This window comes from Pezoporus wallicus, unplaced genomic scaffold (genome assembly GCF_028554395.1).
Source record: "Pezoporus wallicus isolate ANWC-B61680 ecotype Strahan unplaced genomic scaffold, APGP_CSIRO_Pwel_v1 contig_8436, whole genome shotgun sequence".
Taxonomy (NCBI): Eukaryota; Metazoa; Chordata; class Aves; order Psittaciformes; family Psittacidae; genus Pezoporus; species Pezoporus wallicus.
In genome coordinates, this window is record NW_026635161.1 from 136,456 (window position 1) to 152,039 (window position 15,584).

Consider the following 15,584-nt stretch of genomic DNA (forward strand, 5'->3'; position numbering starts at 1 on the left):
TTCCATGTCCTTTTTATGTTGAGGACACCAGAACTGCACACAATGCTCCAGGTGAGGTCTCACGAGAGCAGAGTAGAGGGGCAGGATCACCTCCTTCGACCTGCTGGTCACGCTCCTTTTGATGCAGCCCAGGATACGGTTGCTTTCTGGGCTGCAAGTGCACGCTGAAGCCGGCTCATGTTCACTTTCTCATCGACCCAACACCCCCAAGTCCTTCTCCACAGGGCTGCTCTGAATCTCTTCTCTGCCCAACCTGTAGCTGTGCCTGGGATTGCTCCCACCCAGGTGTAGGACCTTGCACTTGGCATGGTTAAACTTCATGAGGTTGGCATCAGCCCACCTCACAAGCGTGTCAAGGTCCCTCTGGATGGCATTCCTTCCCTGCAGGGTATCAACCGAACCACACAGCTCGGTGTCATCGGCAAACTTGCTGAGGGCACACTCAATCCCACTGTCCATGTCAGCAATGAAGATGTTGAACAAGACCGGTCCCAGCCCCGATCCCTGAGGGACCCCACTCGTTACTGGTCTCCAGCCGGACACTGAGCCATTGACCACAACTCTTTGTATGCGGCCATCCAGCCAGTTCTTTATCCACTGAGTGCTCCATCCATCAAATTGATGTCTCTCCAATTTAGAGACAAGGATGTCGTGTGGGACAGTGTCGAACACTTTGCACAAGTCCAGGTAGATGACATCAACTGCTCTACCCTGTCCATCAGTTCCGTAGCCCCATCATAGAAGGCCACCAAATTGGTCACGCAGGATTTCCCCTTAGTGAAGCCATGCTGGCTGTCACCAAGCACCTTGTTGATTTTCATGTGCCTTAGCATGCCTTGCAGGAGAATCTGCTCCAAGATTTTACCAGGCACAGAGGTGAGACTGACTGCTCTGTAATTCCCCAGGTCATCCATTTTCCCCTTCTTGAAAATGGGGGTTATATTTCCCTTTTTCCAGTTCTTGGGAACTTCACCTGACTGCCATGATCTTTCAACTACAATGGACAGTGGCTCAGCAAATTCATTTGCCAGCTCCTTCAGGACCCGCGGGCGGATTTCATCAGGACCCATGGACTTGCACACGTTCAGGTTCTCAAGATGGTCTCGAACCAGATCCTCTCCTACAGGGGGCACAAGGTCTTTGTTCTCACAGTCCCTGTGTCTGCCTTCCAAGACTTGGGGGGTGCAGTCAGAGCCTTTGCCAGTGAAGACCGAGGCAAAGAAGTCATTCAGAACCTCAGCCTTCTCCAAATCCAGGGCAGCCAGTTCTCCTGATAGCTTCCAGAGGGGGCCGACGTTGTCCCTAGTCTGTTTTTTATTCGCTACGTACCTATAGAATCCCTTCCTGTTATCCTTAATATCCCTAGTCAGGTTTAATTCTAACTGGGCCTTAGCTTTCCTAACCTGGTCCCTAGCTTCCCGGACAACACCCCTGTACTCTTCCCAGGTTGCCTGTTCCTGCTTCCACCTTTTATAAGCCTCTTTTTTCCCCCTAAGCTTCCTCAGCAGCTCCTTATCCATCCAAGGAGGTCTCTTGGCCCTCCTGCTGCACTTCCTTCTAGTTGGGACGCAACACTCCTGAGCTTGGAGCAGGTGATCCTTGAGTATCATCCAACAGTCTTGGGCCCCCCTGCCCTCTAGGGCTGTATCCCATGGAACCTTACTGAGCAGGTTCCTGAAAAGGCCAAAGTCTGCTCTCTTGAAGTCCAGGGCAGTGAGCTTGCTGCACACTCTTCTCACTGTCTTGAGGATCTCAGATTGGACCATCTTGTGATCGCTGCATCCAAGGCTGCCCTGGAGAGTCACATTTCCAACGAGCCCTTCCCTGTTGGTGAGCACAAGGTCAAGCATGGCACCTCTCCTTGTCGGCTCCTCTGTTACTTGCAGAAGGAAGTTGTCTTCCACACAATCGAGGAACCTCCTGGATTGCTTGTGCCGGGCCGTACCATCCCTCCAACAGATGTCAGGGTGGTTGAAGTCCCCCGTGAGAACTAGAGCCTGCGAGTGTGAGGCTGTTGCTATCTGTCTATAAAGTGCTTCGTCCACAGGTTCCTCTTGGTCAGGCAGTCTGTAACAGATCCCCACAGTAATGTCTCCCATCACTGTTCTCCCTTTAACCCTGACCCACAAACTCTCAGTGGACTGCTCACCTGTCCCCAGACAGAGTTCCATACTCTCCAGCCTGTCCCCAACATCAAGGGCAACTCCCCCTCCCCGCCTGCCAGGCCTGTCTTTTCTAAAGAGCCTGTAACCTTCCATTCCAACACTCCAGTCATAGGAGCCATCCCACCATGTTTCTGTGATGCCCATTATATCATACCCCCGTAGACGTGCACTCATCTCTAATTCCTCTTGTTTGTTCCCCATGCTGTGGGTGTTTGTATGGAGGCATCTGAGTCGAGCTCCAACTGAAGCTGGCTCATTGGCTGGAGCGGCTGGGATATCTCTACATTGCCCCGAGCATTTATTATAGGTGCTGGCAGCTGAGTGGGAGTGCTGGGATGGAATGATGCCCCCCTCCCCAACACACCTAGTTTAAAGCATCCTTGACCAGCCTGGCAAGACTCCTACCAAAACTGCTGCGCGACCCTCCGCCAGCCCCCAGTAGACCTGGCTCCCAGATTGAGTCCTGTGTTCTAAATACCCAAACCCTTGACTGTGGCAACACCCTTCTAACCATTTGTTAACCTGCCCAATCCTCCTAGCCTTTTTAAGGTCCTCCCGTGTGTCCTGGAGAATTGATGAAAAGACAGTCTGAGTTCCAGAGCCCCTAACCACCTCTCCCAGGGCTCTGTAGTCCTTCTTCATGTTCCCCGGGCTACTGCTGTCTGTATCCCTAGCACCCACATGCATCACCAGAAGTGGGTAATAATCCGTGGGACTTACTAGAGCAGGCAGCCTCTCTGCCACATCCCTGATCCGTGCCCCTGGTAGGCAACACACCTCCCTTGAGACTGGGTCAGGCCAGCAGATGGGTGCCTCTGTCCCTTTCAAAGCAGAGTCCCCTACCACTACGACCCGCCGCTTTTTCCTGGCAGCACCAGTAGAGATCTTCTTTACCAGTGCACCAGCCGGCTGTTCTGTTCATGGTGCGAGTGTGTTTGCTCACACCTGCACAAAGCTGTTCTGCGTGGGGACAACAGATTTAGGAGGAAGCCCCTTGCTTTTAATTGTCCTTTTCCTCCCTTTTTTGTTGTTTTTTTTTTGTCACTAATTCCCAGCTTCCTGGGTTAATGGCCTCCTACTTTCCTGCATAAGCTGCAGTGGATGCTTTAGGCCCCTGCACAGGTTGGGCCAGGAGCAAGCATTCCTGCTTCCTCTCAGCTTCCCTGACATCTTTCAGCCCATTAACAGCATCCCGCAGCTCAGCCCCTGCTGCAGGAGGACCTCCACCAGGGAGCACCGAGAGCAGCCCTGCCCACCGTGCCCCCTCCCCTCACCAGACCAGTGCAGGCACTCTCTGCACCCTGAGCTCTGCACTGCAGCCTCCCCTCTCATCGGCTCTGTCTGGGTGCCTACGCTGGCCACCACCGGGGCAGCCAGAGCAGAGCTCCCACACCGGGCCCTGCTCATACGGCGAGTGCTCACCATCCTGCTCACCTGCCTGCACAAACTGCCATACCACACTCCTGATCGTTCCCACTCCCCAGGGTGGTTTTTTACTCAGTCAGGGCTGGTGCTGTCCCTCCTGTCATCGCCCCCTCTGAGTCCATGCTTGCGTCAGCTGAGGACTCGAGGCTCTCGCCGCTCTGAGTTGAGGCTTCTGGACACTGAGCTTCACCCTGCTCAGGTGTTGAAGGCGTCCTCTCTCGAGCTGCTCAGCTCAGCAGTTGACCGCAGTCCAGCTTGTGTGTAGAGAGGAGGAGGTTTGCATGCTCGTTGTGTGTCCCCATCCCTCCCCGTTTGGAGGGCACAGCTCTCCATACCAGTGCTCCCAGGCTACCCCTCAGCAGAGCCCCCTGCTACAGCCTGTCCCACGAATGGAGAACACTGCAGGTTTTAATCCATGCTAATTAAAGTTTCCAGTCTCATGGGAAGTCTTGACCTATGGTTTGTGCAGTCATAACCCTGTTAACAGGTTCTTCTCTTGATACACCCAGGATGTTGTTTTGAGGAGCAGCCTGTGCAGGTTCGAGACTGGATAGCTATCCCTTTATAAAAGATCTCCCAACCCAACATTTCGAGCTATCAGCTGCAAACTTAGCAAAGGCTGGGTAAGGCAGAAGGGTGGCAGGGGTGTTTACAGGGGTCACATATACAGCAGACTGATCATGTTGCCTCCCCAAAGCCCCTCGCAGCCCTTAACACATTGTTCTTCTCTGTCTGCAGAGACCTCAGAAGAGGAGGATGCCCCTTCCTTCGCTCCCTCCAGCTCTGTTGATGGCAATAACACAGACTCAGAGTTTGAGAAGGGTTTGAAGCACAAGCCCAAGGCCCAGGAGCCCCCCAAAACCATCACCCCAGTGAAAGATGAGTATGAATTTGATGAGGATGATGAGCAGGACCGGGTCCCGCCTGTTGATGACAAACATCTGCTGAAAAAGGATTACAGAAAAGAGACTAAAGCAAACAGTTTCATTTCCATACCCAAAATGGAAGTGAAAACTTATACTAAAAATAACACAATTACACCAAAGAAAGCTGCCCACCGCATCCTGTCGGACAGCTCGGACGAGGAGGAGACCAGTGTTGCTGTGGGGACAGGGGAGAAGCTGCGACTTTCGAGCCACTCGATACTGCCCAGCAGCAAGATTCGAGAGCCCGCCAGCACAAAGCCGCAGAAGGAGAAAAGCAAAGTAAAAAAGAAGCGGAAGAAAGAGACAAAAAACAAAGAGGTTCGGTTTGGCAAAAAAAATGACAAGTTTTGTTCCTCTGAATCAGAGAGTGAAAATGTGGAGAGTGAGGAGGATGATAGAGACTCTCTTCAGAGCTCTAGCTGTGTAAAGGACTCCAGGCTAGTGCTAAAGGAATCCTCCTTGTTTAACTCTCTGTCTGCCTCATCGACCTCTTCTCATGGGAGTTTAGCATCCCAGAAACATAATGCTAACCTTACAGAACAGCACTCCAAGCACTGGAGGACGGACAATTGGAAAACCATATCTTCTCCAGCTTGGTCAGATGTCAGTTCCTTATCGGACTCCACCAGGACGAGACTGACGAGCGAGTCAGACTACTCGTCCGAGGACTCGAGCTTAGAGTCGCTAAAGCCAGTCAGGAAGAAAACAGAGCACAGAAAGAAAAACACCACACACAACACTGTTTCTGAGAAAAAGAATTCATTCCATAGCAATGTGGATGGAGCAATTCCAAAGCTGGACAAAGAGGGGAAGGTTGTTAAAAAGCATAAAACAAAACACAAACATAAAAACAAGGAGAAGGGGCAGTGTCCCATCAGCCAAGACATTAAAATAATCAAAACCTTTTCTTTTGAATTTGAGGACTCTAAACAAAAGCCTGAGAAAGGCTTGATAGTGGAGACAGAAAATCCAGTCGAAAACAAACTAAAGGTGTTAAAGCATGAGCGAGAGCACAGTAAGAAGGAGGAAAAGCTCCCCAAAGGTAAAGCCGAAGAGAAGGAATGGTTGTTTAAAGATGAGACTGGAAAATCCTTGAAAGAGGAGAAATCATTAAGAAAAGTCAAAGATGGTAGTAAAGACATGAGCAAATCCTTCAGAGAAGGATTAAGTAAATCAGAAAAAGAGAAACCTGTAAAAGAGAAGTCTCCCAAGGAGGAGAAGCCAAGACTACACAAAGAGGAGAGAAAGAAAAAATCAAAGGACAAGCAGTCAAAATCTGAAAAGAAGAATGAGCTGAAGGAAGAGAAGGTTTCTAAACTAGAGAAAGAAAAAGCTTTCAAGGAAGAGAAAGAGAAATGCAAAAAAGACAAACTTTACAGGGATGAGTCTGGGTTTGATGAGTTTAATAACAAAACCCAGTTTCCTGAAAGCGAGGACACAAAGTTCAGCCTTTCAGATGATCAGCAAGAGAGGTGGTTTTCAGACTTGTCTTCTGACTCATCCTTCGACTTCAAAGGTGAAGATAGCTGGGATTCTCCAGTAACAGATTTCAGGGAGATTAAAAATGACACCGTGGCAAAACTAATCATAGAACCTGTAAAAGAGGAAACTAAAGACAAGAAAAAGGAAAATAAAATGAAAGAGAAGAAAGAATACAACGAGAAACGTAATGAAAAGGACACTTTCTTAAAGAAGAAAGAAAGGGAGTACTTGGACAAAAGCTCCGAGAAGAAAAAGGACCAAACAGACAGACACAAAGTTCCTCCTAGTTATTTGCCTGAAAAGGATAAAAAGAGGAAGGATTCTGTGGAGAATGTCAAGGAGAGGAAAGAAAAAGATGCAGGTGAAACCACCAAAGACAGAAAAGATTCCTCTGATGGCTCTAAAGATAGAAAAGACACCAAAACGAAGCAGGAAGAGCCCTATCGAGATGACTTTAAAGAATATGGCTGTGAAACATTTTTCAAGGATAAGCCTGACCCTGAATTCAGTGGTAAGCCTCTGGAGAGCTGGGAGAGACACCATTCTGGGAAGGAAAAGGAGAAGAAAGATGCTCCTGATAAAGAAAAAAAAGAAAAGGCGAAGCCAGAAAAATACAAGGAAAAGTCCAAAGAAGGCGACAAGGAGAAAATTGAAAAAGTTGCTCCTGAGAAAGTCCTGAAAGACAAAGAACTTGACAAGAGTTTCAAAGAGAAAAAAGAGACTAAAGAGAAGTACAAAGACCCGCACAGCAAAGACAAAGAAAGGAAGAGTTCTTTTGACCAGGTTAAAGACAAGAAAGATAAAAACTTCTCCGCAGATCGAGAGGACTTCTCCGAGAAAAAGGATGAGAAGAAAGGCAAGGAGAAAAGCTGGTACAGCATTGCAGACATCTTCACAGATGAAAGCGAAGACGAGAGGGATGAGTACAGCTTGAGTGGGTTCAAAGCTGGCGACTCTGCTGGGAGCGACATGCATCGTCTGGATAGTCTGCAGGAGAAGGAGGACAGTGCAGCTGCTGAGAAGGAGCTGTACCCTGAGAAGCACCGCAAGTACTCCGACAGGCAGCACTCAGGAGAGAAGCAGAAGGATAAGGACTCCAAGGAGAAGAAAAAGGACAAAGGGACATCAGAAGGGGGGAAAGAGAAGAAGGAGAAGAGTTCCTCTGAAAAACACAAGGAGAAGAAAGATAAAGACTCTACCGAAAAGTACAAGGACAGGAAAGACAGAACGTCCATAGATTCCACTCAAGAGAAGAAAACCAAGCAAAAGCTCCCAGAAAAGGTTGAAAAGAAACATGCCAATGATGACAAGGTGAAAAGCAAGCATAAGGAGAAGCCAGATAAAGAGCACTCCAAAGAGAAGAAATCTTCGAAAGGAGGGGAGTCAGAGAAGAGCCTGCTGGAGAAATTGGAGGAGGAGGCTCTGAACGACTATAGAGATGACTCCAATGACAAAATCAGTGAGATCTCTTCTGACAGCTTCACAGATAGAGGGCAGGATCCGGGACTGACCAGCCTCTTTGAGTCTTCTAACCTCTCTCTTACCGATGCCACTGAAGAAAAGTTTAAGGACTCTCTCCCTTTAACCTGCTTGCAGGACAAACTCAAGGAGAAGGAGAGACACAGACATTCCTCATCTTCGTCAAAGAAGAGTCATGAGAAAGAAAAAACAAAGAAGACAGAGAAAAAGGAAAAAACAGAAGAATTCAAAGACTCCATCAGCAGAAAGGATTCCACTCATTATGAAAAAGATTTCTCTGTGGATGGGGAGGCTTTTAGCACTTCCTACAATGTGAAGACAGAGGCTGATGAGGAACCAGAGAAAAGCATTGATTACTTATTTTCTGAAAAGAAAGATAAAAATGATTCTGAAAGAGAGCTGTCAAAGAAGGCGGAAAAAGACAAGAGTTACGGCTCCAGCACCATCAGCACAGCTAAAGAGAAGAAGAAGCGAGATAAACACAAGGAAAAATGGAAGGAGGAAAAGGAAAAACATAGAGACAAACATGCAGATGGTTTCTTCAAACATCACAAAGAGGATCCAAAGTCAACGCTTAAGGACAGTCCGCAAGTTACCGCCTTTAAAGATAAATCGAAGGAGGACAACCTCAAATTCGGCGAAACCAAACTGAAGGAAAAGCTCAAGGACAACCAAGAGAAAGACAAATCGGAGTCAATAAAAATAAGCAACGGGAATGAAAAAATAACCCTTTCCAAAGACACCGGAAAGAAAGAAGCCAGGCCAAGGGAGAAGCTTCTGGGAGACGGTGATTTGATGATGACCAGCTTTGAAAGGATGCTGAGCCAGAAAGACCTGGAAATCGAGGAGCGCCACAAAAGGCACAAAGAGAGAATGAAGCAGATGGAGAAAATGAGGCACAGGTCTGGAGACCCCAAATTAAAGGACAAACTTAAAACCTCAGAAGATGCACGCAAGAGGAGTCTGGATCTGGCAACGAAGAAGCCGTTAACGCTGGATACTCAACTCAAGGACAAGAAGCTGAAAGAGCTGGGTCCACTGACACCTATGCTGTCACCAGAAAACAAACCCCAGCCTGCTGTTGGGACAGACTCTAAGGACTGGATAACGGGTCCTCAGCTGAAGGAGATCCTCCCAGCATCTCCCAGGCCTGATCAGAACCGGCCGACGGGAGTTCCAACCCCAGCATCCGTCGTCTCGTGTCCAAGCTACGAGGAGGTGATGCAGACACCTAGGACTCCTTCGTGCAGCAACGAAGACTACACAGACCTGATGTTTGAATGTGCAGACTCCCAGCACTCACTACCCATATCCACCATGTCCATGAACGCCTGTTCTCCATCCTTCTTCGACAGATACGCCAACGTTTCCAGTGTGCTCCCTGAGAACGCCGGTCAGACCCCATCTCGGACCATACCCTCCACAAACCTTTATCGTTCCATCTCAGTTGATATCAGAAGGGCACCTGAAGAAGAATTCAGTGTCGGAGATAAATTTTTCAGGCAGCAAAGTGTTCCAGCAACGTCAAATTATGACTCTCCAGTGCCACACTTAATGGAGGAGAAAGTTCCCCTTCCTTCTGTCCCTGCTGAGAAGTTCCAGTGTTTATCTCCTGGGTATTACTCACCAGATTATGGGGTTTCATCACCCAAAGTGGAAGCTCTGCACTGCGCACCAGGAGCTGTCAGCGGAGTTTCCCAGTCGCCTGAAAGTGTCTTTTCTGGTTTACAAGCAAAATCCTCCCCTTCCCACAGAGATGAATTGCTGGCTCCTTCAGTAGAAAGTGCTCTTCCCCCCGACCTCGGCATGCCCTTGGATACCACCGAAGAGCAGCAAGCTACAGCTTCCATTATGCCACCAGAATCTACTTACTTACCATCAATCGAAGAAAACCATTTTAGTTCAGGTATGCCGGAACAGAACAACATAGACTGGGATAACCCTCAGTCCAGGAGCACTGACCCTGGCATTCCTCCCAGCCTGATGGGTAACCCAGCAGAGCACTCGGTCAGCTGGTCCATGGGCTCAGAGCTTCTGATGAAATCTCCCCAGAGGTTCTCTGAGTCCCCTAAAGCACCACTCTGTTCCCTAGAGCCAATTCATCCTGCACCAGTAGCCTTCATTCCCACAGATACTTCCTACCCCGTTTCTCCCATATCTTACCCTCTGTCAGTGTCTGAACCAAGGCTTGATGAAGTCAAGCAGAATGCTGAGGAAGCAGTTCCAGGAGAAACAGTGAAAGCTGAAGGGCAAGCTCCATACATGTCCCCTACCAGGTTAGACACGTTCTTCAATAACTGCAAGCCTATTCCAGAAGCAGCACCTGAGATACCTCCAGAGCCCCCTCGTGTGCCAGCAGAACCTCAGGCAGAAGTTGGTAGCGCACAAGAAAGCAAGTATTTGGATAACAATAAAGCTGCGCCTGCAAGCACAGAGGGGGCAGTAACGTGGCCTGATCCCTTCACCAATGCAGATGACTTGGACCTCGGCCCCTTCTCGCTACCAGAACTGCCTCTCCAACCTAAGGATGCAGAGACAGAGGCGACCAAGGCAGAAGCGGCAGAGGAAAGCGCAGCAGCAGGTTCAGAAGCAAGCGCTGGGGTCATCAAAGCGAGCGCATCCACAGTAGCATCCGGTGAGTCGGAGGAGGCACCAGCCAGGCAGGCAACTGCTGCCCTGCCCACAGAGACAGAGCCAAAAGCAGGGGATCAGAAACCAGAAGTAGCTGCAAAAGAAGCCACCTCAGAAGCGCAGAATGTAGCCCAGGAAAAGGGAGCTGAGAACTCGGAAGCACAGGTTTCAAAGCAGACCCCATCTGAATCTGCTAAGGCAGAGAGCAAAGAGGCGGAGGCTGCACGTGAAGACAAGTCATCTTCTGGTGGTGTGGCAGAGAGCAGCTCCCAGAGCTGTCCCCAGCCCGCGGCCACCACTGAGGGCAGTGTCCCACAGGAGGGTGCTGCGGCACGCAGTGCAAGCCAGGCCCCCTCCTCGCAGGCAGAAGCGCCTCCGAGCAATGCTAAAACAGAAACCGTGGAACCAGTGCAGAAACCAGTAGCAGAAGCTCCCAAACCACCGAAAATAGAAGAGATTCCTCAGCGGATTACCAGGAACCGGGCTCAGATGCTCGCCAACCAAAACAAGCAGAACGCCGCTGCTGCTGAGAAGGAATTTCCTCCTGTTTCTGCGCCCGTCACACGTGCCAAGAGCCGCGTTACAGAGGACGATGATTCCCAGGCTCAGCACCCGCGCAAGCGCCGCTTCCAGCGCTCCAACCAGCAGCTGCAGCAGCAGATCAACACGTCCACCCAGCAGACGAGGGAGATGATACAGCAAACACTGGCAGCTATTGTAGATGCTATAAAACTGGATGACATCGAGCCTTACCACAGCGACAGGTCTAACCCCTACTTCGAGTACCTCCAGATCAGGAAAAAGATTGAAGAGAAGCGGAAAATCCTCTGCTATATTACTCCCCAAGCTCCGCAATGCTACGCCGAGTATGTCACCTACACGGGCTCCTACCTGTTGGATGGCAAGCCTCTAAGCAAGCTCCATATTCCAGTGGTGAGTCACCTTCTCTCTTTAAACCACAGCACCAGGGACGGTTCCCTTCCTGCTACAAGCCAGATTGTCCCCTGCACACCATGAGCGCCCTTTCAGTGCCAGTAGTACCAGGCCATGGTGTTAGCCTACTTTTAGAACATGCCCATGATGACAAATCAAAGCCTCGGTAAGTAGACGGCTGCGTGATAAATGCGTCCTCTGAGATGCTGTGTTTTTGCAGAGGAGACCTTGGGCTGTGCTTAGGAACTTGAGATTTGTTCAGACTTTAGAGCAGGTTCGTACTAATCCACTGGATTTGAGGCTGGAAGGCAAAACTGCTTTTCCAAGCAGTATAATAATCAGATCATGAACCTAGATCACGAACTAGTGGGAAAGAGATGGCTTTTAACTCCTGCCTTTGTTTTCCCAAGCTCTGATATTTGACTTGCCAATAGCACTCACTCCTTGGCAGTGGGATCTCAATTTCACTGCTGCGCTGCATGAATGGGCTTGCTAATACAGGTGCATCAATAAACAGTGTTGCAGGAAGTAAGTCCAGGATCCAGCCTGGAGGAGGAGGTCAACATGACCAGCTAAGTCAGGCTTCTTTGCCTGCTGCAGGCAGCTGGAATGTCCTGGTCTGTGGGGATTTCTGTGCAGGTGGCCCGTATTGTTTTCATGAGTTAATACTTGCTTTGTCTGCCCCAGCACCACAGTGGTTGCAGCCTGTGTTCAGATCCGCTTGTCCCTTCCTAGCCTAACCCAGAGCCCCCTGCTCCCCTGTTCTGCAGTTGGGCTGTGCTTGTGAAGCACCTTGCTCCCCAGGAGGGTGCAGGACACATCAGGACCCAGGCACCCTTCCCACCAGTGCGCAGATTGGGCGCCTCCTGGCAGTATTTCTGCAGCAGTGTCATCCCCTTCATCAGACACGTTCAGGCCCGTTTACAAACTGCCTTTTCAGCACACGGGGTGGTGGAAGCTCTGGTTCTGTGTCTCAGACCTCATGTCTCAGCACTGGACGCCTCTTGCCCTGTTGTCTCCCCCCTTGCTGTGGTCTAGGCATGGTCAGGGTGTTGTCCTTTGCCACCTGCCTGCTGAGGCACAGGCAGAGTTTCTCCTGTGGCAAGCTCAGTACATCACCCTGCGGGGCAGCACCAGCTCCCTTGGCCAATGTGCTGCGTGGCAGGGGGTGCTGGGTGCAGGCAGGGCACCCAGCAGCAGTGTTGGCTCTAACCCCCTGCTGCTGTGTGCCCACAGATCGCACCGCCACCGTCGCTCGCCGAGCCTCTGAAGGAGCTCTTCAAGCAGCAGGAAGCAGTGCGAGGGAAGCTGCGGCTCCAGCACAGCATAGAGCGGGTAAGGGAGTGCTCCCAGGAAACTCCTGCTCGGGAGGAGGTCCTGGATTTGCTCTGCTCACTGCTTCCTTTGCTCTTCCTCAGGAGAAGCTCATCGTTTCCTGTGAGCAGGAGATCCTGAGAGTTCATTGTCGGGCAGCAAGGACTATTGCCAACCAGGCTGTGCCCTTCAGTGCCTGCACCATGCTGCTGGACTCCGAGGTCTATAACATGCCTCTAGAAAATCAGGTCAGTGTCTGTCTTGATGGTGAAGGTTCTGTGCCAGACCCTGAGGGAGATGTGCTTTTCTGGATGGAGGGAGGGAGGAGTTCCTAATGCTCTCCCTGCTCAGGTGCCTTACTCCTACCATGGCACACAGATACAGAACATGCTGCAAGAGCCCTGCAGCTCCTGTCTGACCCTGCAGGATGCCTACTCTGACTCAGTTTCTGGTATCACATGTTCTGGGATACCCCATATGTGTGCCAGGGAAGGAAATATATCCAGAACGTGGGGATACAGGGAGCATGTTGTCCTGATAGAAGCAAAAATGATTGTGTTTATCAGTGAGTCTCAGGACTGTCTGCCCTTTTTCTTGATCAGTATCATCTGCATCCTTAAAAGGTTTCTTTTACTACACTCTGAGATACCTTCCTATTGAAGGAAGGGAAGAGAACCATTAAATTGATTTGTGTCTGAATAGGGGCTTTGACAGAGCCAGGCTCTATCTCACAAGCCACAAGAAATAGTCATTTCTTCCTTCTGTGCGAGGGAAGGGCGAATCGTGTCCAGTTTCTGCAGCTGGTGGCCATGTGGCTGCAGTTGGTCCCACACCATCCTGCCAGCATCCCCTGCAGCTGCTGCCAGCCTTGCTGCTCAGGGAAGCACACTACTGCATTGCAGGAGGGATCCTGTGCAGGAATAGAATCCTGGAATTCATTAGTGACCTGGAGTATTGATCCCAGAGCCTTGATTTATCCCTCAGCATTTCCCAGCCAAGTGTCTGTGCTTTTACAGTGAAGACATTACAGTCGTGGGCATGAGTTGAAGCAGACAAGAGAGATGTGAGTGCTCTGATGGGTTGGCACAGACAGATTCTCTGCAAAGCAAGCAGACATGGGGAGTGCATGCATGCACACGTGTGTGCATCACTGCCTGAGGCTGAAGCCTTGGCAGAGGGCTGCCAGAGCAGCTGGGAGCAGTGTGCTCTATTCTCCCTCCCTCCTCCTTGTTTCTGATGAGTGTATGCCCTAAGAGGAGTTGGAACATGGGTGTTAGACCTGTAGCTGCATAAAGTAATTCCCTTGTGCTGTCTTTTGCTTAGGGAGATGAAAACAAATCGGTCAGAGACCGTTTCAATGCGCGACAGTTCATTTCCTGGTTGCAAGACGTGGATGACAAGTATGATCGAATGAAGGTGAGAGGCTTGGGAGAGCCAGTGCATGGCTGGTACCAGGTCGTGCTCCTCTTCCTCCTGGCAGGAGGGGTTCTTCAGGAGGGGTCCTGGCTGTTGCTATAGCTTGAGAACTGCCATTGTGGTTTCCAAAACCCTGGTGGGAGCAGGAGTCCTGAGGTGGTATGGGCAGCATTGGATGATGCAGGGTCATAAAATCCCAGACTGATTTGTGTTGGAAGGGGCCTTAAAGCTCATCCAGTTCCAACACCCCTGCCACGGGCAGGGACACTTTCTGCTAGAGCAGGTGGGATGCTTCCGTGGTGGGATGCATGGCATGGGGGAGAGTTGGGAGCCTCTGTGGGCACTTGGGGAGCACTTGCTGGTTCCAAAAAGGGGGTGGGAGACATATTCTGCTAAGGGTTGTCTGTCCGTCTGGGACTCTGCTTCATGCTGTATGGTCTGGAGCCTCTCAAGTCAGTTAGGGTCAGTCAGGGCCTGCTCTGCACCAGCAGTGTGTGCTGCAGCAAGCTCAAGGCCTGTAGTGAACTTCAGGGTGAAAGGAGTCTGTGCAGTGATTTGCAGAGTGGTCTGCAAAGCTCTGGTGGCACGGGAGGGAGCGGGGACGATTGTGCTTCCAGGTGGTGACATGGAGGGAGGTGACAGCTCCCATGAAGGGAGCAGGACCCTGCTCTTGGGCAGCAAAGGGCCACTGTTGGGGTCAGTGGGACTGTCTGCTGCCAGCAGGGTCAGTGCCCTCGAGTGCTTATGACCCTTTAAAAGCCATCCCACAAGGCCCTTTTGGGTTCACCCCTGCTTCTGCTGGATTTAGGCTCAGCAGGCATCTCAAGTCCAGGTTGCCTTCCTAAAAACGTGCCTGTGGCATCCTTTGCTGCTGTGCCCACCATGATTGCTGCATGCCTCCTGCCTTTGCCAAGTGGAACGTGCAGCAGGAGCCTTTCCTGCCCTCTCCTACTTACCCCTCATAGAATCATAGAATGGGTTGGGTTGGAAAGGACCTTAAAGCTCATCCATTTCCAACCACCCCTGCCATGGGCAGGGACACCTTCCACTAGACCAGGTTGCACATTCACTTTGTGTTTGAGACTGTTTATGATTCCTACCTAAATTCCTTCATTTATTCCAACAAGGATACACATTATAGGCACTAAAATTATGGTTTTCTGCTTGTCCTTTCTTCCTTCCCCCCCCGGATCCAGACGTGCCTGCTCATGCGCCAGCAACACGAAGCTGCTGCTTTGAACGCAGTGCAAAGGATGGAGTGGCAGCTGAAGGTGCAGGAGCTGGACCCTGCGGGGCACAAATCCCTCTGCGTGAACGAGGTGCCCTCGTTCTACGTGCCAATGGTCGACGTGAACGATGACTTTGTCCTCTTGCCGGCATGACAGTTCAAAACCAGGAGACATCACTGAACACTGGCACGGACGGGAGCCCTCCAAGGTCGGGCGGTCGAGCTCACATTCACCCTTACCGCTTGCTGATGAATCCCTGGTCAGAGGAGGAGGAAGCAGCTATCGGCAGAAAACAAAACAATGAGAAAAATAATTGCACTTTCTTCACAACGTGTCCCTCGCTTCCAGACTGAAGGCAGCTCTGCCGGGCAGTGGGCCAGGGCGCATCTCCTTTGCAGGGAGGCAGCCGGGCTGCACGGGCAGCGGGCACGCACCGGCCAAGAGACTGGCAGAGGCGCAGAGGGGGAGGCCAAGGACACCGTCTGTGTGTTGCAGAAGCTGCTGAGCGGGGCCAGCGACCCAGCGTGATTCATGTACTTGTGAACACCGTGATTTTCCAGCTCTCTGTTTTTCCACCGATGGCG

At 50.8% G+C, this 15,584-nt stretch overlaps 1 protein-coding gene across 4 annotated transcripts in view; it reads left to right on the forward strand.

The window, feature by feature from the left end:
• Positions 1–15,578, forward strand: part of ANKRD11 (ankyrin repeat domain containing 11) — a 145,920-nt gene extending 130,342 nt beyond the window's left edge. For all 4 annotated transcript variants that reach the window (XM_057409727.1, XM_057409735.1, XM_057409746.1 and 1 more), the window contains 5 exons: positions 4,329–11,041; positions 12,278–12,376; positions 12,460–12,603; positions 13,679–13,771; positions 14,968–15,578. In XM_057409727.1, the coding sequence (XP_057265710.1) occupies positions 4,329–11,041; positions 12,278–12,376; positions 12,460–12,603; positions 13,679–13,771; positions 14,968–15,153 (7,235 nt within the window). In that variant the 3' untranslated portion in view covers positions 15,154–15,578. The remainder of the gene's footprint in view (positions 1–4,328; positions 11,042–12,277; positions 12,377–12,459; positions 12,604–13,678; positions 13,772–14,967) is intronic.
• Positions 15,579–15,584: the final 6 nt, after the last annotated feature.